The 23,387-nt window shown below is 61.4% G+C and overlaps 1 protein-coding gene across 4 annotated transcripts; it reads left to right on the top strand.

Annotated features, from left to right (window-relative positions):
* The first annotated feature begins 15,996 nt into the window (after positions 1-15,996).
* Positions 15,997-21,798, top strand: DLK1 (delta like non-canonical Notch ligand 1). Of its 4 annotated transcripts, none has more exons than XM_040975535.1 (6): positions 16,164-16,230; positions 17,335-17,395; positions 17,759-17,889; positions 19,600-19,741; positions 20,807-21,026; positions 21,312-21,554. In XM_040975535.1, the coding sequence occupies exons 1-6, from the start codon at positions 16,164-16,166 to the stop codon at positions 21,552-21,554; spliced, it is 864 nt and encodes a 287-aa protein (XP_040831469.1). The 4 variants fall into 4 exon arrangements, with proteins under 4 accessions (XP_040831466.1, XP_040831469.1, XP_040831468.1 ...); XM_040975534.1 differs by having other exon boundaries at positions 20,807-21,086; positions 21,306-21,554; XM_040975533.1 differs by having other exon boundaries at positions 20,807-21,086; positions 21,240-21,554.
* Positions 21,799-23,387: the final 1,589 nt, after the last annotated feature.

The raw sequence follows: 23,387 nt of genomic DNA, 5'->3' as shown, positions 1-23,387 counted from the left end.
ATCCGTTCATTTTCCATTTTATTTGAGAGACCAAGAGCCCTTCCATCTGCTTGTTCTGCACCGCCCGTTCACTCCACTGCAGCCCAGTTCTGCCCGGATCTCCCGCAGTAGATGACACTGGCTTGAGGACTTGAGCCATCACTTGGTGCCTCCCAGGTGTTAGGTTGCTGCATCCTAAGTGGGGGAGCCAGGCCTGGACCCCTGGGTGCCCAGAGATGGGCTGCGGCTATGCAGGCAACTATAGTACCACTGAGCTGCAGGGTGAGGCCTGGCACCACTGAGCTGTGGGGTGAGGCCTGGCACCTCTGTTTTGCTCATGGTCATCCGTGACCCCTCCCCAGGGCAGGGCTGGGGAACCTAGAAGGGTCCCTCTGGGTGTCACAGGTGCTGAGCTGTACTGCGGGTCTCTGCCCACTGGGTGCCGGGGCACTCTCTCCTACCATGCTGTGGCAACCATAGGCCCTTGGAGATGGGTAGTGACAGTCCCAGGTGAACCCCACCATCACAGGCGCTTCTAGATTGACAAACTGCAACCAGCGTTGTGGTATAGCACCTAAAACCACAGGCCAGGAAGCTGGCATTCCCTGTGTGCCACATCTGACCCAGGATCCTGCTAATGGCCTGGGAGAAGCAGCAAAGATAGTCCAAGCACTTGGGGATCCCTGCACCCACAGAAAAGCCTACAAGAAGCTCCTGGCTTCGGCCTGACCTGGCCCCTGGCTGCTGTGGCCATCTGGCGAGTGAGCAGCGAAGGGAAGACTTCTTTGTCTCTCTCCAGGCCTTTCCCCCTCTCTGTATAGTTCTGGCTTTCAAATAAATAAATTAGTCTTTAAAAAAAAATGGTCTAATTTATTTGAAAAGCAGAGAGACGCACAGGTGGTTTCAATAGCTTAGCTCCCAAATACTGCCAAGACTGAAAGCATAAAGCTGGCACTGTCCAGGGGCAGGGGCCTGGGGTCTTGTGGCAAACCTGCGCCTCCCAGGGCACTAGCAGGGGGACGCTGAGCCAGGCACTCTGGCCTGGCACCTGGCACCAGCCTGTCAGAAACTGTGCAGAAATACACAGCAGAGGCGTGGGCACAGGAAGCTTTGGATGCCTAAAATCAGAGGGAGAGACGCGCAGCATCTGGGTGTCATTGCACCTGCTCTTGAGTGTGGTCTCCACAGCTGCGGTGTGGTGAGCCTTGCTTCCGTTGGAGCCCCTGCATGGCCACTATGGCAGCCACACCAGCCGGCTCCCCAGCCCCTCCTGCTCAGGGCACCCATGTGAGTGGGTTGGCAGTCTACGTCCTACTGTGACGGCCTCACAGCTCTCAGCGCAGTGTCTTCGGGTGCATTCGGCCACCACGTGTGCGGAGGGGAGTACCCTCTCTTCCCACGTTGGCTGACCTTCCGCCACACAGGCCTTTGAGGGCTCCTCCATTCCATACTGGAGCACCTGCATCGGCGTCTCGCTCAGTTCATCCAGCAGCATTCACTTGACGTTCTGCCTCGTGCTTGCGAATGATGCTACTACGAATGCTAGCATGCCAGGATTGATTTCAGTCCCTGCTTTCAGTTCTCTGGAAGCTGGGCCCCAGAACCGCTGGATGCTTCTCTGCCGACCTCCTGGGGAGATGCCATGCTGTTTAGAAGCAAATTCTGGGGCCAGACACTACAGGCACCCCATACCAGCCTGCCAGTTCCAGTCCAAGTGCTTGCCACCGCACCTGGGAAAGCAGTGGAAGGTGGCCCAAGAGCTGGGGCCCTGCTGCCCACATGGGAGACCCAGATGGAGTTCCAAGCTCGGGCTGTCACCTAGAGCAGCCCCCGCTGTTTCGGCCATTTGGGGAGTGACCAGTGGTGGAAGTGGTCTCTCTCTGTCACTCTGCTTTTCAAACAAATAAAAAAAATTAAAATCAGTTACTTATCTTCTTCTGCATTTTGAAATAGGCTTTGCAGGTTCATGTACAGAAGCGGAGGGAGAACTGGGAGCGGGTAGGCAGGGCATGGGTACGGAGGGCTCAGGCACAGGCCAGGGGTCTAGTGTCCCGAGGAACCCCTGGCTCTGTCAGCCACGCCTCTGCCTCAGAAGCAGAGAAGACCTGAACCCAGGGCCAGCTTTTGCTTCCACCAGGCTTGGAGCCTCAAAGAGGTTGAGACCCACAGGGGCCTGCAAGCCGGGGTTTGTTGTCCAAGATGGGCCTGTTCTCCAGGCCCCCAAACCTACCTCCGTGGGTGCGGTCATGGCAGTTTTAGCCTGGAAATGTCTGCAGGATCGGAGTAGCCCAACACCTACACAGACCAACAAATAATTTCCATGAAGCCACTGAGGAACACTGGCAGTGCCTGTGTGCCCTCCAAGATCAACACGGGCCCTGAACAAGGCATGCTGCTGTGTGGTTCCAGGTGGGGCGTGGGGGGGTGCCCACTGGGGCCTGTGTACCATCTACCTGAGACGAGGCCTCAGTCTCAGGGTGCTTAGTCACTGACGGTGCCAGGTGTCTGACAGGGCTTGATAAAGGCTGTGTGTCCAGTGGCTGTGTGTGTTGACTGTGGCCGGATTTGTGCAGTCCCCGACTGCTCTTGTGTGACTCAGCCCTGAGAGTGAGGCCTGGGTCCTGGTTCCCTGCTGTCTGGCTTGGGGACGTTGGATCTGGGCACAGAGAAACAGGCTGCGGTGCTGGTGGGGACCTCGGTTGGGCTACTGGTTGGCCCCAGCTTAACTTCCGGACATAGGGGGCCTATTTGGGTGTGAGCTGCTAAAGCTGGGGACAGGTACACGGCAGTTCCTGATAGCTGTGGCGCCCGAGGAGTCACTGTTCCTGTAGTTTCCTTCCAGGCTGCCCCAGGGACCGCCTTGGACCCCCTGGCAAGGCCCTGAGCCTTTTGTCGCTGGCTCCAGGGAGGGCAGAGGAAGACGGGACACACAGCGCAGCTCGAGGCTCACCTGCTCCCTGGGGAGGTTTTGCTGCCACAGCAACAGCATGTATCCAAGTCCCTTTAAGAGACGCCCAGGCTAAGCTCCACCAGGGATGGAGTGAGGCTGGGGTCCTGTCTGCTGCCCGAGGGGCACAGAGAGCAGAGGAGTCCAGACGAGTGTGGGCAGTGCAGGGTAAGGGTGCCAGACAGAGGCAAAGTCAGTCTGGATCCAGCACAGATGCCCCACCTCCTGGGGACCCCTACTGACCCCCACTGGTGAGCCACAGTCCCAGAACGGCCTCACCACTGGGGAGGGCGGTTGGGAGTGTGCACCAGGGTCCTTGGCAGCACCCATACACACAGGGCTTCCCTCAGCATGGTGTAAAGCCGTGGGTCAGTGTGGCCGAGAGGCCAGGATGGCGGCCTGGGGCCAGCTTCCTGTGGCTCCTTAGCACTCAGACTCCCAGACGGTCCTTAGAACCTGCCCTCCAGGAGGTGGGCAGAGCCCGTGGTGCTTGGACAGAATTGCTTCTGCCGAGTGGGGCGCAAGTCCTGGATGTGGTCCGTGGCAGGCACATCAGGCCGGAGCTGTTGCCCAAGGAAGCTCTAGACTGTTCTTTCCTTCAACTGTTCACATACACACAGTTCATACCTGCACATGCACTAACATACACACTCACATGTATAGACACATAAGTTAACACAGGTTTACTCACATAAACAGTCACCCACAATCATGTACGCACCCCTGTACATTCACACATATGCACACCCCCCCAAACACTCACACACACTCACACATGCTTGTGCCGACCCTTGCACACTCACACACAGGCAGAGCCACATGCCTTTGGACATTGACAGGCATGCACACACCATGTGCCACGCACACTCACACATTCTGACATCTGGATCATAAACTGAAGGACGCTCTCAGGGTTACTGGGGCCGCGTGCTTTCCCCTAAGCTTTCTGAAATGTGCCCATACTGCTTTTATCAGCTGAATTTAAGCCCACATGCTTTCTGTGGGAAGCTCTCTGCTTTCCAAACGCCCTTTACAGGGATTCCTCTGGATACGGGAGACTCGCCGGATGCCGCTTCTCACGGCCACCAGATGTTCGCTCCCAGGGACTCTGATAAGAAGCTCCAGACTCCCACCGCGGGGGAATGCAGAGAGCTGGGAGGGACAGCGAGAGGAGAGAGAGGCCACTGCAGGGATGAGAAGCAGCGATGTGACCAAGCAGGCTCTGGCGTGGGAAGCAGAGTTGGAGGGAGTGGATGCAAAAACCCTGGGAGGAAGATGGCCCTGAGCTGAGTGCTGGAGGGGTGGGGCAGGCTCTGTGTCTCTCTCCTCCGTGGACAGCCCCTCTGAGCCTGAGTGTCCACCCCCACCTGCGGTTGCTCCTTCTGCCCCTTGGGGAGCCTTGGGGCCATTGGTGATCGCCATACCCTTACACCATCACCTAGCGCTAGGCTGGGTCTAGGCCCCTACCTCCGGACACACCCTCACCCCCAACCCGGGCACCCTGGAGGTGGGGACTGGCACCAGTTACTGGCCCAGGCCTCTGGGTGGCTCCACCTGCCCTAGGCTGGGAGACGGCCCTGCCTTGCCGCCTGCCCCTCCCACTCCGCCACATTGTGGCCCCACAGGCTGGACAGATGTCCTGGGTGGCAGCCTCAGGGCTGGGGGCCTGCAAATGCCACTTGCTCCCAAGCACTGCCTGCTGAGTGCAGAGGGGGAGCAGGAGGAGGCACATGGGAGCAGAGGGCAAGGATCCCAGGCAGGGGTCGAGGGCAGGGGTGGGCACGTGCCACTCCCTCCGGAGGAGGCCGTGGTGTGGGGAAGGAGGCAGGGAGAGCTGCCAAAGGTCCATCTGGGCTCCTCAGCCTCCTTGCTTGTTCTCTTCCATCCAGGTGCAGCCGGGGCTGGCCTGGGCGCCCCTCCAGCCGGGACAGTCAGGCTTAGACCCTGAGCACGCCGCCGAGGGAGCCGTTTGGCTGAGCTGGGCTGAGCGGTGGGGAGGTGTTACCGCCCGGGCCCCACAGGCTGGACGTGGGGGAACACAGCTGTGTGTGTGCTGGCCCCCGGCAGGGTGGGAGCAGCCAGAGCCGCTGGCTGTGACCCCTGGGAATGGACGTCAGGGCCAGCAGCTGAAAGGCAGCTCCGAGGGGCTGCCCCCACACCCAAATGTCCAAAGTCAAGGATAGCAGAAGCATTGCCCTCTTGGACCACCAGCCAAGGGTGTCCACCAGGTCTGGGCTACACCCTCACGCCCAGCCTCAGTCTCCCGCTGTCTGGCCTCCCATGCAGGCGGGCAATGGGCAGGAGGAGACCACTGCACTAACCCTTGACTCTTGACAACCATGGGTGGGATTCTGTTTCTAGAATCTGTTCCTGCCCTCCTGTGTGGGCTGCACCCAGGAACTTGGCATTAGGGGACAGGAAGAAGCCGCGTGGCTCCCGCACCGTGTCTCCCGCTCACGGCCTGAGCAGTCTGTCACTTGGGAGAGGCCTTCACTGGGCTGGAAACCATATGAATATCTTCCTCTCTCCTGTCTCCATTAATAACTAGTCGCGCTTATCTTTCTGCCACACGTTCCAGTTCTTGAAGCAGCAGACCTCTCCTTGGGAGGGAAATGGGGGCGCCACCTCTCCACCACGTTGGCACCAGACTGGGAGGGTTAGAGGGCCGCCGGCAGGGGGCGCCGTGGGCCCAGGGAGAACCAGGTGGTGACTACCCGCTGGGCACTGGTCCTGCCCTTCAGGGGGCCCAGCCTGGGGCAGAGACAGAGTGTGTGTTGGGAGAGGGAGAGTGGATGCTTCTGGAATTTTCCCAGCCCTCTGCTCTCTCCATGCATGGATGTGCGTCTCCAGCACAGCATATACTATTCACCTCATTTTTTTTTTCTGTTTTAGAAGTTGTTTAAAACACACAGGTGACACTTTTTAAGTGCAAAGCCAGCTCCCCAGGAAGGACGACCAGGGCAGGTTCGCGGACCCAGGAAACATGCATACACGTGTAGGCTTGCAGCTGCCAGAGGGCTGGATCTGTCTCCGCCAGCAGTAAGATGGCGGTCCTTGCACATACACACTGACCAGCAGGTCCTGCTGCTTCAGCGACCAGTGAGGCCAGCAGAAACCCAAGCCCTGGGGCACCCCTCCCTTCTCAGAAGGCCCTTCAACCGCGTATTCGGGGCTTCCTGCTGCCCGGCGCTCTCCTCAACCGTGGCTGCCCCAAGAGGGCGCTGGTTTTTCCTTTTTTTAAGTGCTGACCTCCCTCCACCCCTCCGTGTAGCACCTGGTGCCCAGGACCCTGCACCCTGTGGCCTCTCTGGAACAGCTGCTCCCCTCTCTGGGTCTCTTGTTCAGCTCCTAAAATAGCCAGGCACGTTGGTGCCCTGGCCCGCCCTGTTGCCGGGAATGCCTCCCCCTCCCTTGCATGTGCGGTTTCCAAGGTCCGTCCCCAGGGTCACCTCCACTAGGAGGTCTTCCAGAGGCTCCCAGGGCCAGCCTGGGCACTCAGCTGCAGGGAAGGGGACCCCAGCTTGCCCTGCGGCTGGGGACCCCTGTGTCTTGATGATTGGTCAGGAGCAACTTGCCCCGTACTGTGCCTGTTCGATTCCTAGCTAGGTGCTCTCCCCGCCACCCCAGGGCACGCACAACGGACCAGCACCTCTCGCCTGCGAGGAAGGGTCCCGCCCATGTTTTCACAAATCAGGGCCAGAAGCATAGAACAAGCACTGTAATTCATGCTAGCAGCCCCTCCCTGCCTTGACCAGATGTGGGGTGGGGGCCAGCTGATGCGGGGCTGTCGGCTGGCCCAGGCTGAGCATCGTGCACAAGAGGGGAAGCTGTGTGTGTGTTGCAGGGGCGGGAGGGAGTGAGAAGGCGGGTTCTGGGGTGCCCATAGGCATGCCTGCTGGCCAACTGTCACCAGCACACCCTGGCTCTCCTGGGCTTGCCCCGGGCCTCAGCCATCACCAATGGCTGCAGCCTGCTGTGTCCCAGAACCTCAGCTGCCCTCCCAGCCAGGCACTGTGGCCCCATCTCACAGATGCGCACACTGAGGCCGGGTGTGGCTTTGTCGGCAGTGGGGGTGGGGAGATGGACGTTTTAAGGTCTGACGGAGGTGGCCTCCCTACGGTTGAAGGTTGAGGATAACATCTCTCCAGATTTCAGGACAGACCAACCCTGGGCAAGGAAGCCCCGTGATTATTAGGCGCCTCTGTTTTCTCGCCCACAGAGGCGGGGTGGGGGCAGCGGGAACAGAAGGAATGCCTGGCGGATGGCATCCTCGCCATGTCCTCTCCCGGGAGACAGGCCAGCAGCTGTCCTGCGGCCATGGGGAAGGAGGCATGCTCTGGACTGAGGCAGCGCAGGGGATGGAGATGGGGAGAGAGCAGGGTGGGGGTGGGGTGTAGTGAAAGGCTGCTGCATGCCTACAGACCAGAGTAGAGCCACAGCGTGAAACAAGTACCCCAAGGGACTCACAGAGAGGAGATGGCAGGGGACAGCTGGTGGTTGGGAGCTGAGCAGCTGCCTTGGGGGAGGTGAACAGACATCCCCCCGCCCCGCACGCCAGCCTGTCCCGGGCATCACACAGGGGAGCCTGTTGCCTGTCTGTGGGGTGACTTCTTGCAGGAGGAGGCTGAGACGGGGCGGGCTCGGGGGTGTGTGCATGTGCCAGGCAATTCGCCCCAGAGGCTTCTCGCTTCCCTTAGCAGGGTGGTTGTGTTGCTCACTGCTCCCCTTAACTGGAATGTTTACTGCAAGCTGGGCCGACAGGGGTGTGCAGGTCGCAGGGGCCCAGGAACCTTGAGAACACCTCGGCACTAGCCCTCACCGGGAATCCCTGCCCACGGCCTCCTGGCTGCCCAGTTGGTACGCAGCCTGTTGACTGCAGGGAGCGTGGTGACCACTTGCGTTGTACCAGCCCCGCACCAGTCTGTGAGCAGGACAGCATCCCCTCAGTCTAAAAAGCAGGGGTGGGGGTCGGAGTGAGGAGTCTAAGTTGCTAGCTGCCGGGCCTTCTCTGGGGTCGGGCATGGGGAGCTGTAACTCTAAGGACACCAGACATTTCCACGTGGACCAACAGTAGGATATTTAAGGGTTAGTGCCACAGGCCAGGGGGAGCCCTCTTGGGGTCTCAGTTTACCTGGTGTAAAAGTTGAGTGCCCCCTGATGCTGCGTACCTGAAGAGTACCCTGGGCAGGAGGGGCCGGGTACTCTGTGAGTATTCCCCCCTGATGTGGACCCTGAAGTGGGGGCAAGAGTGGCACATGACCAAATCAATGGCCCAAGTTCAAGTTGCAGTTCCTCCGTGGCAGCCGCAGCTTGTGGCAGAGCCCCTGGGAGCAGCCGGTAAGGCCCCACGTGCCCGGCCCGACTAAACTCCACACTGCTGACTTTGGTCTAGCCAACTCTGGGGTATAAACGCGTGGGTGGAAGATCTCTCTGTGTGTCTCTCTGATTGCTTTCAAATAGAACAGAAAAACAAAAAATCTGCAGCAGGAGGGTCCTGAGCTGAGCCCTGGCGGCAGTCTGGGATTTGAGTCTCTCTCGTGTCACTAAGGGCTCCTGTAGTCTCAGCTCCCCCCGCCCCTGGGGACAGGGCGCTGTGCCCTCTTCTCTGGCTCCCACAGACCCATCCCCACCTCCAGCCCTGCCCTGGCCTGTGCCCCAAACGGCCTGTACCAGCAGCCTGTACCACCAGGAGCACAGCAGGTTGATGGAGGGGGGGCAGCCTCCGTGGTCTGCGACCCCCAGAACCCCGCCCCCCAGCATGGCATGGCCCAGCGTGGCCTCCTGCTCCAGGTCTGTGGGTTTGCAGCTCAGGGAACCAGGCACCGCCTCACCCCGCCCCCTCCAGGCCTTAGAAGGGGCTGCTGCCGCCTCGCTGGCCTCCCCACCCCCACCCACACCTCTGCAAATGGCCCTTTGATTAAACTCCCACTGAATTCGCTGTCTTGTGTGCACCATCTGTTTTCTGCCAGGACCCTGCCTGCGTCACTCAGCCCCCTGGGCCTCCCGTGCAGCCCCATGGCTCCTGGGGCCTTGGTTAACTCAAGCTGTCTGGGGGTGGGGGCTGGTAGAAGCCGCTGCAGACTGGCCAGGCCTCAAGGTGGGAGCCGAGGCTGAGGGCCGAGCTTCAGAGACTGGGGTCAGGATGGCCAGGGGCTGAACCTGACCTGGCTGCTTGCACAGCCCTTGTCCACCCACCAGCACCCACTGGTGAGTGTGAGCTTTGTACCTGCCAAGGGTAGTGGCCAGGGGAGTGACCACCCCCACAAGGGAATTCACAGAGGCCCACTCAGGAGTCTGACCCACCCTGTGAAGTTCACCACCCACTCTGCCTGACCCTATGCAGAGGAATCATTAAAGGACATGGAACACACAGACAACACTTCCCTGGTTAGTGGGGACAAAAGCCACGGCTGCAGTGTGGCTGTGCCAGGCAGGGGGTCCCCATGGGAATCAATCAGGGCCCTGTGGTTGGCCACAGACAGTTGAGGCTGCTGCCTAACCACTTCTAGGGGGAGGCAGAATTGCGTAAAACACGATCAGAAATAATTGGCTCATCAGAGGAGCGGGACAAAGGAACCAGGGAAAGAGGATGCGGAGGAGGGGGGCAGACCTGCACGCTGGGGAGCTGCTGCCCGAGCCTCGCAGCCCTCTCCCAGCTCGCCCCTGGGCCACGGTAAGCTGTGTCCTGGAGGCAGTGCGGGGCCACAGAACCGCAGTGGAGGTGCCCACTTGCCCAGCTTGCAGCCCCACTTCCTTCTGCCAGTCCCTCCTCCCTTCCTTCCCCACTGACCCAGCCGGCGTGGAGGGCAGGCGGTAGGAGACAGCGAGCCCAAAGGGTCAAGCCCCTTTGGCTGCAGCCCCGCATGGAAGCCCTGATCTGCCAGGCCCCTTACTGTGTGACCCATGTGGTTAGTCACTGGTGAGAGGGGCCAGTGGTGGTAGCCAAGTGGGGGTGACCCAGTTGGGAGCCACTGAGGTGATTCAGTCTGCAGGGTATGGGGCCCGTGGACCCAGAGGGGCCAGGGTGGCTGCAGGTAGCAGAGGCCCTGGAGGAGGCGGGGCAGGGGAGCAGGTCGGGGAGTGTGTTGGGAGGACCCACAAAGGTGGCTCAGGCTAGACCCAAGGCAGGAGAGAAAGGGAGGCTGGGGGCAGTGGGCACTGTGTCCAGCCACCGGGTCCAGGGGCAGCAGAGACAGGCACTGCCTTGGACAGAATTCCTTCTGTCTCACTCTGGGCTTTAGGGCCAGGCCTGGGAGGGACTGACATTCACAAGGGAACCAGACCTCCTCGGCTGGGCTGCAGCCCCGCATCGAAGCCCTGATTTGCCAGGCCCCTTACTGTGTGACCCATGTGGAGTCACTCAGCCTCTCTGGGCCCCAGCACCCAGCCTCAAGCGAGAAGGGAACCAAGGTTTTTGTGCAGGGATGAAGTTTGAGGTGTGTGTGATGAACAGACCCAGGCCTGTGTATGTGACAGGTGAGGGCAGGAATCAACTCAGGCTGGGTATTGCCTGCCTCCCACCCAGGCGGGAGCTCAGCTGGGCGCCACTGGGTAGGGCTGCTGGAGGTGCGGCCGTCGCTATAGGAACGGCCCGGGAGAGTCAGGGAGAGGCGGGCAGGTGGGTGGCTGTGGGGCCTGGATGGGGTCTCAGGACAAAACCTTGGGGGTGCCCCAGCAGGGATGAACCAGTGGGAACTCCTGAGCAACCTTGGAGGCCCCCCGGACAGGGAGCCGGTCTGATCAGATGTGGCAAGCTCAGAGGTGGGGAGAGGCTGGCTGTCTGCAGAGGGCTGTGTGCAGGGACCAGTTGCTAGGACACACGCCGTGTCTGAGGGGCCCCTGGTAACCCTCCGAGAACACTTTGTACCTCATTCATTTATTCATTAATTCACTTAATCCATAAACACCCCGCGGGCAGCGCTGCAGGCCACCGGCTGCAAGGCCCAGGGCTGAAGCAGTATCTAGCCCTGCTGGGGTCAGGTGCACGTGCAAAACCCATTAACACCAGGCAGGGAGTGGTGCAGGGTGGCAGAGATGCCTGCGGCTGGCCCGGTGGAGGCCTCGGCTCACTCCCGGGACCAGGCGGGGGCGCATGTTGGCGCCAAGCATGAGCAGGCTGGAGACAGCAGGGGTGGAAGAGCTGGGCTGTGCGGCTGGCACCCCGAGATCTGGGCAGGTCACCTCTGACGCCGGCATGCCACGCAGTAGTGAGCACACGGAAGCACACACCAGTCTCATTGAGCGAGAACGTTCTTGCTTCCCCATAAATCAGACACAGACTACGAAATTCCTGGAGCCGAAGAAGTCAGGCCTCGGCACGTGCTTCTCTCACAGACATAGGCACCCCTAAATGGTGCTTAGTCCCTCGCAGGGGCTAGGGCCACTTGTTCACGCAGGGGTTGGGAGGGTGGGGGCCGTGTGGGTGGCAGTGCTGAGTGTGTGACTCAGCGTCAGGTCTGGGCATGACTCCTTGCTTAGGTGGCTCTGCTATAAGGAAAAAGGGGGGTATTCTTGTCCCACGGGTTCTTGTTTGCCAAGGCAGGGAGGCTGCAGGATGTTCCGGAACAGTTCAGAAGAGCACGGGGCTGCAGGCCGTTGCAATGTTCTCCAGCCTCAGCCTTGCTCACCTAACCCTGCCTCAGTGCACACGTGTGTACACACACTCACATTATGACCCCTGTTCTCCCATCTCGGAGGGCTGCTGCCTCACGTCTTCAAGGAGCGGGGCTGGGCTGAGATGCACCCCAGGACCCCTTGGGGAGCCCCTTACACAGCCCTGGGAGTGTGGGGGGGCTGGGGAGATGAAAGACTGCATTTAAAGAGGTGAGCGCCTGTCTTATGGAAAATTAACTTCTGGGAATTTCTGATGAATGAAGAATTACTGTACTTTTTGCCAAAGCCTGCTTTGGACAGACTGAGAGATGAAAAGACTCCTTCTCCTCAGCTCCCCGATTTTCCCCTCTCCGGGTATGGGGTGTGGGGGTCCTTGTCAGTCTCTCCCCCCGCCCCCCGCCCTGCCGCGTGCACAGCGTGACTCAGTTGAAGGGCCTTTAACGGGAGAATTTGATTGATGACATGGACAATCAGATTCACAGACCTCACGTTCATGGGCCTCCTCGGCAAGAAGAAGACGCAAAGTCTATTTTTAATGTGAATGTCGATGGCGAGAAAATGAGTCTGAGGGAGGGCTGGGACCCCCGAGGCGCCCATACCGCGTAGGGACCCAAACTCGTGACACTGGGGGGGCGGTTTCTGATCTTGTCTGTCGGCCAGGAGTGTGTGCTACGACAGTGGCAACAGGCCTGCCTTGGGGGCTCTTGGGGGCTCTTGGGGGCTCCCCTTTCTACCCGTCCCTGTGGCCCAGGAGAGCCTGGAGTGGGTCCGGGACAGTCACGTGTCTCATGAGGCCGGGGCACGGGGCGGGGCACGGCAGCGTCCTCTCTGCTGCGTGCAGCACACTTGAGCCTGAAGAGGCTTTTCTCTGGTTGAGCTTGAAGCTGAACCTGTGTTCCCGAGCTGTCTTCTGCCTCCCGGAACCCCGTGAGCAGAACAAATCTCTCTTTCCCAAGAGGAACCTCCGAGCTGGGGCCATGAGCCCAAGGGCCACAGCTGTAGCTCTCTGTCTTTGTCTCTCTCTTTCCTGTGGCTGCTAGAAGCTGCATGGGTTCTGACAAGCCCCCTCCTTCCACGATCCCAAAGAAAAGCCAGCAGCGCCCTGAGGGTGTCCCGGCTGGGGGGCCCCACACCTCTCAGCCCTGTCCATCTTCTACTCCCTGGGGTCCGACAAAGAACTGGGCCCTTGGATCCCAGACCTGCTGCCTGTGGGCTGTGTGCCTCTTGGAGTCTCCGCATGCCGCTGGGTCCTGCTCTGAGGCTCCCGGAGGAGGCGAGGTGGGGAGAGGCTCCCGGCCAGTATCTGTTGGCCTTGACCCGAGTCCCTAGTCCTCACAGTGCTGAAGGGGTGGGCATTGTGTGGGTGGAGGCCAGAGTATCATTTTCTGTGCTACTGGGACATGGTCAGTGGGCGCACGGGCAAGAACAAAGCCTCAAGGCAGAGCAGGGTGTCCAGGTGGGGGTGGGGTGAGCCCCCAGCACAGCCCCACCCCCACTGCTGGCACGCCCAGGCCCTCTGGCTGGACCCTGTCTAAATTCTAGGGCTGGTAGTCTCCCTCCGCTGGCTGGGAGTGAGCTTGGTGTTTGGAGAGGAGGGGTTGGGGTTGCCCCTTCTCTGCACCCTACACTGCACTCTGCCCCCTCGGCTGGGGCCGGGCTCTGCTGTACTCCACCACAGCCCTGGCTACCTGTGAACCCCACCTCCCACATCTAGGACTGCTGGCTTCCCAGGAGGGTCTCCCCTCCGCTGCTGGCGCTCCAGGGAGAGCAGGGAAGGGGGAGGAGAGGGAGAAGCTGAGCTGGGGAGGGGGTGCAGGCTGGCTCCTCCAGTCCCTGCTCCTAGGCCCCAGGGCCCGCTTGCACATAGCAGCCGGGCCAGCTTCTCCCTGAGGGAGTAGCCTGGCATTTCCTCGCTGCTTGTACAGCCTTGAGCCTGGACAGTCACGATCCCCCCCCCCCCCCAGTCGCTTCCAAGCTACCCTTTCTCACCGCGGCAGTGGCGTCTGCTCTGCAGAAATCCCAGCCGCCTGAATTTACAAATGCTTTATTGAGACCAGTGTAAACCGGCCCGTGTCTCCCGCCTGGCTCTCCACTCACAGATCCCGCAAGCCCCCCTCCCACCTCACTCCCGCAGCAGCCTTGCAGGGGGCTCTGAGAGTGCGGTCAGCAGGCCCTGGTCTGTGACGCCCCCCAGCTGGCTGGGGCTGCAGCTGTTGGGGGGTGGGGGCGAGAGGCGCCAGGGCCAAGCCTTGTAACACAACACTCTTCTGCTTGGAGACTCCCAGGGTCCCTCTGGGGACAGGTGTGCCATCCCTGTTTCTAGTTCGGGAAGCTCCAACAGGGTGGAGATGGATTAGGTAGCAGGTGCTGTCAGCCCTGGGCACAGGCGCTTGCTCCAAGCCCGTGACATTTGGACATGACCCCCTCCCTGCCTCATCGCCCCCCTTCCAGAAACGGGTGGGGAGGACTCTTGGAGAAGGGACTCGCCTGTCCCTGTGCCGCCTGCCCCCCCCCCGCCCCCAGATGACTGGCAGGAGCCTCAGGAGCCCTCTCCTGGTTCTTGGCTGAGACCCCAACCCCCACCTCCACTGCCTACTGCCGGATAATTTTGGAGGCTGAGGTCAGGGGCCTCCAGAGGGAGGGGGGAGCAGGGAGACCTCTGTGTTCGGTTGCAGTGGACAGTGGCTTCAGCCCTGAGCCTGCTTCAGCCCTGAGCCTGCCCGCCGCTACCCTTCCAGCCCGGGCCAGAGACTGTCAATACTGAACTCAGGTTCTGGATCTGAGAAAACCGTCCCTGCGGCGGGGGGGCGGGGGAGGAGGCAGAGGCAAAGAAGTTCAGGGGTGCTGAGGGGACTCCCAGCCTGCCCGAACTCAACTGTGGTCATTTGCAGAAGCTGAAGGAGCAGACATCTTCCGCGGGTGGAGGGTGGCACAGTAGAATCAGGCCTGAGCAGATCCGGGCTCTGCCGCAGCCACGGGCTCAGCCTCAGCTGCTGAACCCCGCTGCCCCACCTAGAACACAGTCTGGCCTTCCCACGGCTGTCCCTGGACCAGCCACATCCCTCTGTCCCTAGACTGGCCAGGGCCCCTTAGGTGACAAAGCACACCCAGCCTTCCAGTGTTCGCTGCAGCAGCAATGCGCTCCTCACCCAGCGCCGTGGAGAAGGGGCTGTGAGCCGGGGACGAACCCGCTCTGAGTACGAAGATTCCTGTTCAGACTAAGCTGTGCGCCCTAGCTGGCCCATCCACATCAAATGCCGAGCCGCAGGCTACAGACCCGCAGCCCCCTCCCAGTCGCTCTCCTTCCCTATCTCCCTATATTCCCGTCCCTAGGTCCCTACGAGGTGAAAGGGAGAAGGCTGGAGCTCCAGCGGCCTGGAAGCAGGGATTGGGGGCTGCGGACTGTGTGTGGGTGGTGTGGGGAGCACTTGGCCGAACGGGCTCCCTGGACCCGAAGTTTTCTGGCAGAGGCATCGCGGGGGATCTGGGATCTACTGGGAAGAAGCGCCGAGTGAGCGACTGTCCATAAGTTTGTGTACGAGGTTGCCCGCACTTGTCGCGGCAAAGCTTGAAGTGACAGCGGGAGCGGGCGTGTGAGACCCCGAGCGTGTGCCGAACAAGTCTGGAGAGTGCGGGCGAACCTCGGGCTCCCGGCGGCACGCGTGTGGGCTGGGTGCAGGTTGACTGGCTGCGCGCTCGGGTCCCGAGCAGGACTGTGCGCTTGTGGACGGAGGTGTGTGTGCGGCTCTGTGCGTGCTTCCGCGCGAAGAGGGGACCCAGGGTTTCATAGCTGCCAGCTGCCAGCCACCAGCAGCTCGAGCTCCCCTGGAGGAAGCGTGTGGGGTGCCGTCGCTGAGGCCTGCGTGTGAACGTGTGTGTTCACACGTGTTCAAGTAGGCTGCAGTGTGTTTGGCTTGCACGCGCGTGTACCTGCAAGTGTGCCCACCCCTCCCTCACCCTCGTGCCGGGGACCCCGGGGTCGTGCGGCAGCTGCTCGCCGTTTTTCTGAGTGCGGCGTGCTCCTCTGCGTCTCCCACATCTTGGTGGTGCGCATTTGCGCCTTGCTGGGCCTGTGACCCGGCATGGGGGGCGTCCTGTGCCCGGGGCCTCGGTGATCAGCACCCTGGAGTATGTACTCGCTTTGTGCTGAGGGTCTGCGGCCCGGACTCCGAGCCGGCTCTAGCTACTTGTCCTAAGCCGGCCGGTGCGTGCGTGCGTGCGTGTGTGTGAGAGTGTGTATGAGTGTGCGTGTGTGCGCGGTCCGTGTGCAGGACGTGCGCGGGGTACCTGCTCGTCCGGCCAGCTCAGCCGCGTGCGTGCTGGGCGCCGGGCCCGGCCGTGGGGGGCGGGGGTCACCGGGCGGGCGGGTGGCGGCCCCGCGCGCGGGCGGGGGCGGGGCGGGGGGCGGGGAGGCGCGGTACGAAAAGGGCCGCGCGCGCCGCGGCGGCAGCAGCTCCTGGCAGCGGTGGCTGAGAGCGCAGCGCGCAGCCCGGTGCAGCCCTGGCTTTCCCCTCGCCGCACGCCCGCGCCCCCTTCAGTGTCCGCAACCAGAAGCCCAGCGCGGCGCCCGGAGCCGGATCTGCGCCTGCACCTCTCCCTGGACCGCGCCCCCGACCGCCCCGCGATGACCGCGACCGGAGCCCTCCTGCCCGTCCTGTTGCTCCTGCTGGCTTTCGGCCACAGCTCTTCTGGTGAGACCCTCGGCGACCTGGCTCGCGCCCCCTCTGGGGAAGCCTGCGACCCGCCGCCGACCGCCCCGTGCCCCGCGCGCCCCGTTCCACGCGCCCGGACTCCAGCTTCTCACGCCTAACCCTAAGCCCCGCGCTCTACCTGTCTGGTCCTCCCCGCCGCCCTTGCATGCTAAGCCCGCCCTTGGAATTCCGTTGGGGAGAAGAGGGTGGTGGGTGTGGGACCCCCGAAGCCCTTTCCCTTCCCACCTGGCCGAAGTGGCGTATGGGGGGGGGGGCGTGGGTGCACTGTGAGGAGGCACGGGAAAAGGGCGGCTTTGGGCAGAGGGCGGGGGTCTTCTGGGATCTTGCGCTTAGGATGGGTACCTCGGGGCGCCCCTGAGAATGAGTATAGGGCACCAGGAGTCTGGGAGGCAGTGGAGGTTGACTTGGCTATTCTAGATCCCTATACCCACGAGGGGAGTGGGGAAGCCCCTTCTGGGTGGCGGGTTTTCCTAGGTCAGAGCTGCGACGCTGCCGTCTGCAGTGGCCATCTGTCTTTGGCGGTGCCCCTGCCCCACTGCTCAGGGGGCCGTGGGGCCTCTGGACCACTGCTTGAGGAGGTGCACGCAATAGGCGCCTAGTCAGGCCTCAGAGTAGTGTCGGAATCTCAGCCCGCCCTGCTTAACTGTGCAGTTGTCTTAATGTGAGGTGTCAGGGGCAGGGTGGTGGTGGTGGGAGACATGAGGGAACCCAGACCTGGGTGCTTGACTTAACTGCGAGTAACCTGGCAAAAAAGAGGGGGGGGGGGAAGCTCAGCTCCAGACAAGCAGCTGTGAAGCTGCCAGGGGAAGCTGCTAGGCCTGTCCCGGACCTCCCTGGGAGCTCAGCTTGCAAAGTGTGATGGGGTCAGCGCCTTCTCCACAGGCAGTCCAGGTTTCCTACCCAGAGCGTTGGGGTTCCTTGCTTTCCGGGGGACCGGGTGTGTGTCTTGTCCCCTAGGGGCCCAGCAGCCCACAGAGCTTTCTCCCAGCGGACTAGGCAGCCAGCCAGCTGTGGGGAGGGGGCTTCGCCCTAGCTTGGGAGGAGATGGCGGGGTGAATTTGTACCATGTTCCCTGTGCCTTAGGGGCTGAATGCTTCCCGGCCTGTGACCCCCTAAATGGAGTCTGCGAGGATCACATCTGCAGGTATGCAGCTGCGGAGGCAGGAGGGTGGAGGGGGAGCAGCCCGGGAGCCTCAGAGCTGGGTGGGGGCGGGGGCTGCGGCAGAGAGCCCCCCCCCGCCCCCCTGCAGAGCCTCCACTGGGGAGACTCAGGCAGGGGCCGGCTGGGGGGTGCCCAGGGATCCTGTCTCCTTTCTCAGACGGGGGTGCCATCGGCTGAGACCACTGCAGGGTGCTGCGACAACATGCGACAACATGCCTTGCTCCCCCACCCCGCAGCGCAGCTCTCTGACCCCCGCGCCACTATTTCCCAGCGCTCTGGGTTCCACCTGAGGTGGCCTGAGTGCCTCCTCCCCCCACCCCGCTTACACGTCTCATTCTATCACAGGTGCCAGCCTGGCTGGCAAGGCCCCCTGTGTGACCAGTGCGTGACCTCTCCCGGATGCGTGAACGGATTCTGTGAGGAGCCCTGGCAGTGCCTCTGCCAGGAGGGCTGGGACGGAAAGCTGTGCGACACAGGTGGGCGCTCCCTGCTGCCTGCCCCTAGCCCGCTCCAGCCCCCTCCTTGGTGCCCACTCCCAGTCCAACCAGCGCCCTGCAATGGGTTCCTGCCGCCCTCCTCTGCTCACTCGCACACTGTCAGCAACCAAGAAGCCATGGAAGGTGCTGGAATGGCGTAGGGGTGGGGAGCAGGGAGCTGCCTGTTGAATAAAGAGTTATGCTGTGTCCACCTGGCCGAGACCCCCAGCTCCCCCCCCTACACACCGGCTGGCTAGGTCACTGCCTGCGTACACACAGGGCCAAGGACCCAGAGTGGGGGTGGAGGGGGTGTCAGCTGAGAAAATCTCGCACATTGCTGCATGCAGTGCTGCGGGAAAAACGGAACTTGCAGACGGGGGAGGGGGACAATGGGGGAGCCAGGAGCAGCGGGAGGGAGTGGGGGCAGGTGCCAGGGAATTGGAGGGGAGCCGCCAAGGGGTGAAGAAGCAGATTGGGTTTATCTGTGGATTTCATCAATTTCTGCCCTCTCTGTCCTCCATTACCCCGAGAGAGAGAGCTGGCAGTTGGCTGGTCAAAGCTCTGCCCTCAAGTCCAGGCCAACTCCAGTCCTCGAGCACACGCCCAGCAGGGCTGCTGCCCACCACCTCCCCAGCATTAGCATGCGGACACAGGGTGTAGATAGAGAAACTGAAGACCAAACCTGCCCCTGAAGCTCCCTATGCTGCCAGGCTTGCCCGCAGCTGCCTCACGCTCTGGCTGCAGCTTTGCTGCCCCTTGCAGTAGTAGCAGCAGCTCTGAGCATCGGGGGCACACAGGGAAGCCCCCATTTAGGATCCTAGCCTGAACCCAGCCCCTTTGGGATCTACAAGCAGCACCCTCTCCTCTCCCTCCTTCCTGCTAGACAAAGCTCCCCGCCCGGAGCCCTGGCTGGACCCCTTCCCTTGCCACCAGGCCAGTTGGCTTGTCCCAGGCGCTCAGTTGGGCTTGCGGGGAGCAGAGCTGGGTGGCTGGGGACCACCTTGCACTTGAGATTCCCAGCGGGCGGCAGAATTAGGAGCCGGCTGCGGAGGGAGGCTGGCTGCAGGCTGCAGAAGGAGGCTGACCGCCGAGCTGGTGTGCTGCTGGCTGGCGCTGTCCCTGGGACCGAGCAGAGGCGGCATCTCCATGTTGCTGGCTGCGCTCCCTGTGCACGCGGACCTGGGTCTCCGCGACACGGGAGGGGCGCGTGCACATCTTGCAGCCCCTCTCCCTCCCCCGGCCTGCCTGGCTTTCTAATTAAACCTGGGCAGCTGGCCCCACTCCAGCAGAAGCCCCTCCTCAGAGATCAGCCTGGGAGGGAAACTGAGGAACCAAGCTTGGCAGCAGGGGGTTCGAACGCCAGGGTCTCAGCCAGGAAGCCGGGGTCCCAGAGAACCCCCAATCCTGCCTTGCCTTGTGCTATCTCCTCAAGGGGTGGGCCTTTCTTTTTTTTTTTTTTTTAAAGCTGGGACCCAGCAGGGGTCTCAAATGGACAGTCTATAGAATAGGTGGCACAGGGACCCACTCCCCAAAGCTGGAGTGTCCAAGTCTTGGGGTGGGTGAGGCTACTCCAAGACACCCATTCAGTTTCCTGAACTCTCGCTTGCTCACTTCAAGGGTTGGGGTGGGTTGGGGGAGGCTGCCTTCCTACAAACTGCAGTTCTTTGTGTCCCCAATGGAGAGCTGAGGTCCACTGCTCTCTGCCCTCAGATGTCCGGGCCTGCACCTCTGGCCCCTGCGCCAACAACGGCACCTGCGTGAACCTGGATGACGGCCGGTACGAGTGTTCCTGCATCCCCGGCTACTCGGGCCAGGACTGCCAGCAGAAGGCTGGACCCTGCGTGGTCAACGGGTAAATAGCTCTGGAACCCCAGACTCTCCCTCCTGCCCCTCATTGCCCCCACCCCTACCCAAAACTCTTTCCACCTGACCCCGCAGGACGAGTGGCCTGACAAAAGAGAAGTAAGTGCTCCTCCACCTTCTTTGCAGCCCCTCAGGGGGCTGCCCCGGTCCAGGGATTCCTGGGGAGAATGTGCCCTTTCCATAATTCTTTTGGGGCTCCTTTTGGAAGGCAATTGGGACAGGCATCGGGACTCAGTGAGGCTGAGCTGGTCTGTCAGGCTCTCCTCCCATCTTTTCAGGGACCCTCCTGCCCGCCTGGTGGGCTCTGCAATTGATTTTTTCTAGGAAGTCTGGGGAGGGAGCCGTGGGCTGAATGTGAGGGCGCTGCCTTGTCCCCTCCTCCTGGCAGCAGTTGGCTCTCACCCTTGGCTGCACCTGAGACTGTGCAGGCAAGGTCCTCATCCAGGGGTCCCCAGGAGCCCCCCGGACCTGGGAGACAAAACCCGCTGTCTTCCCGATGAAGGTGGTGATGGTGCAGGGCTGTGGGGGAGGGCGGTGCCTGGGCTGCAGTGTGGCTTAGCCAAAGGGGAGACATTCACCGTGCCTCCCTTCTCCCTCTCTACTCTGTCACTGTAGAGCCCCCCACCCAGTGGCAGCCCCTTTCCTCCCTGGAGTTGTCATTTACCAGAAAACAAAGGACTTGCCCCGCCCTGCCGCCCCCTAGACACACGGTGTGTCCCTCGGCTCTCAGCAGACCACAAGTGCCCCCCACAGTAGCCTGTGGGCTCAAAATAAGAGTGAGGGGGGATGGCGCTTGCTCTAGACCTGGCTGTTGTGACCCAGTGTCCCCACCTGTCCAGTGAGGTGAGAGGTGGGAGAGAAGGTGGGTGTCGTGGTGGAGGTGGGGGTGAGATGAGCACCTTACCCTCCAACAGCCGGTGAGACCCTGCAGACAAGGTGTCCACACCTCTGGGTGCCTCCTTCCCTGCCTGACCTCAAACCCTTTTCCTGCCCACCCCCAGCAGCCCTGTCACAGCCTCTGAGGGCCCTTGACCGCGTACCCATTGTGTTGCAGTTCCCCCTGCCAGCACGGCGGCACCTGTGTGGACGACGAGGGCCGGGCCTCCCATGCCTCCTGCCTGTGCCCTCCTGGCTTCTCAGGCAACTTCTGCGAGATTGTGGCCAACAGCTGCACCCCCAACCCGTGCGAGAACGACGGTGTGTGCACCGACATCGGGGGCGACTTCCGCTGCCGCTGCCCGGCTGGCTTCGTCGACAAGACCTGCAGCCGCCCAGTGACCAACTGTGCCAGCCAGCCCTGCCAGAATGGGGGTACCTGCCTGCAGCACACCCAGGTGAGCTACGAGTGTCTCTGCCAGGCCGAGTTCACGGGCCCCACCTGTGCCAAGAAGCGCGCGCCGAACCCCCAGCAGGTCACCCGCCTGCCCAGTGGCCAGGGGCTCACCTACCGCCTGAGTCCCGGGGTGCCGGAGCTGCCCGTGTCGCAGCCCGAGCACCGCACCCTCAAGGTGTCCATGAAAGAGCTCAACAAGAGTACCCCTCTCCTCACCGAGGGCCAGGCCATCTGCTTCACTGTCCTGGGTGTGCTCACCAGCCTGGTGGTGCTGGGCACCGTGGGCATCATCTTCCTCAACAAGTGCGAGACCTGGGTGTCCAATCTGCGCTGCCACCACATGCTGCGCAAGAAGAAGAACCTGCTGCTGCAGTACAACAGCGGCGAGGACCTGGCGGTCAACATCATCATCCCGGAGAAGATCGACATGGCCACCTTCAGCAAGGAGGCCAGCGAGGAGGAGATCTGAGCGGCCGCGTCCCTGTGGGCCCCCTCCCGTGCGCGGGGTTCCGCGGAGCCCACTCTATGCGGTCGGTCCTCATCCTCGTGGTGGAGTTTGCCATCTTGTGTGTGGAGTCCGGTGAACGCTACGCTTACATTTATTGTCTGTGTGTGGCTGTGTGACAAACGCACCTGCTAAGAGAATCCTCCCTCCTCATGCATGACTCCCCCACCCACCACCCTACGAGAATAATAAGAATTTCATCTTTAAACTCTTAAGAGAAATAAGTACGTTATTCTAGTCTCTAAACTTAGCAAAATATCAAAAAAATCATAAAAAAACAAGGCAACAGAACCGGGGCTCGGTGCCCACGCCCTCCCCACGGGGCTGTGGCCACGGGGCTCTCGTGAAACCGTCACGAGTGCTGTGCGCGACCACTCACTGTGAAAAGGGCTTACAGACTCTTCTGTTCGTTAATTCTCACACACCACCTTCAACTCGCACTCATACCCCGCCTGACACTGCAACCCTAGATCTTTCCATTGATTTGAGATTTCTGAGAAGTGCAGCGGCTGTGTGTCCAGCAGAGTGCCCCCCCCCCGGGCGGGCAGGTGGGCAGCATCCCCTCCCAGCCCTGCCTCATGACCCCTGGTGAGTCCCCTCCCAGCCCCAGGCCCGCCTTTCTGCCCGTCTCGAGGGAGGGGCTGAGGCCACCACCGCCACCCCAGCCTCCTCAGCAGAGGTCTGTAGCCCTCAGACTTTGAATTAGGAATGGGGAGGGGGGTGGGACATGTACCAAAAGCTGCTTTCTGACCCCGACACTGGGATCCGATGAGACTCTCATCCTGGGATCCGAGAGGTTTTGGCCTATCCTGGATGCACACTTGATCTTTGGGATTGACCCTGACTGTATTTCCCAAAGTGGGGAGCCCCCTGGCCACCCTCCACCTGGGAAAGATTGGCCCCTGTGAATTACCACCTGACACTGAGGCCACACCCCCCCAGCCCCTGCCCCTCCCGTAGATTAGAGTTGAGAAAGTCAATGCAGCTTGAACCGCAAGTGCCCCTGGCAAAGTCTGGGCAGCAACAGTGCCCTTGGCGAGGCTTTCCCGGGGCTCCGTGGAAATGGCCACTCGCGGGGCATCTTGTTCCGTGGTGGGAGTGGTGTGAGACCCGGCCACACAGCCATGGATGTGTGTTTGTGTTGCTGAGGTAATGATCCTCACATCCCCAAAGACCTAGCCAGCTTCTGAATTATGGATTTGACTTTTTTTTTTTTTTGCCTTATTTTTTTAGAAAAGAGAGAGCATCTATCTTTTTTGCAGAAATAGAAGGAAATAGGATAGAGTTGTGTGTAGTCTCGCAGGTCTGTCCAGGGCTGGGCAGCTACACAGCCCTTGTGGACTAGTTGGGAATATTTTGCTTCTTCAATTATTTAGATAGAAATCTAGATTCTTAGCTTTCTTAGGTACAACCTGCCGTGCTTACCTTGCTCTGAGCCATCATCATCATCACCTGTGGTCATTCAGCTCACGTTCACCCCATGCTCAACGTCGTCATCACCCCATGCGGCACCGTCACACGTCGTCCCAACCCTGCCATTTCCTCACAAAGCCCGACCAGCACCTCCCACAAACCGCCCACACTTCCATCTCAACCCCTGCCCTCCCTGGTGACCCCTGGTCCCTGCTGAGTCTCTAGCCCCCATCCCCACCCACCCCCCACAAGCCTTCACTGGCAGCCCATCACCCCTGCCCTGCCCCTCCGCACTCCAAACCCCTGCTCATCCTTCCAGCCCAACCCTAGCTCCCCCCACCCCCCAGGACTTTTGCCATCTCATTTTCCCATCTCATTTTGAGT

Source organism: Ochotona curzoniae, unplaced genomic scaffold (assembly GCF_017591425.1).
Source record: "Ochotona curzoniae isolate NIBS_2020 unplaced genomic scaffold, NIBS_Ocur_1.0 contig_2688, whole genome shotgun sequence".
Classification (NCBI taxonomy): domain Eukaryota; kingdom Metazoa; phylum Chordata; class Mammalia; order Lagomorpha; family Ochotonidae; genus Ochotona; species Ochotona curzoniae.
The sequence above is the reverse complement of the archived record's forward strand: the minus strand, read 5'-3'. Positions and strand labels throughout refer to the sequence as shown.

What these genes read in the sequence shown, in the direction of transcription:
- DLK1 (XM_040975532.1), top strand. Translation starts at nt 16,164, where the DNA reads ATGACCGCGACCGGAGCCCTCCTGCCCGTCCTGTTGCTCCTGCTGGCT. An exon ending in TTTCGGCCACAGCTCTTCTG is followed by an intron (nt 16,231 to 17,334) that starts GTGAGACCCTCG and finishes CCTGTGCCTTAG; the next exon opens with GGGCTGAATGCTTCCCGGCC. An exon ending in TGCGAGGATCACATCTGCAG is followed by an intron (nt 17,396 to 17,758) that starts GTATGCAGCTGC and finishes ATTCTATCACAG; the next exon opens with GTGCCAGCCTGGCTGGCAAG.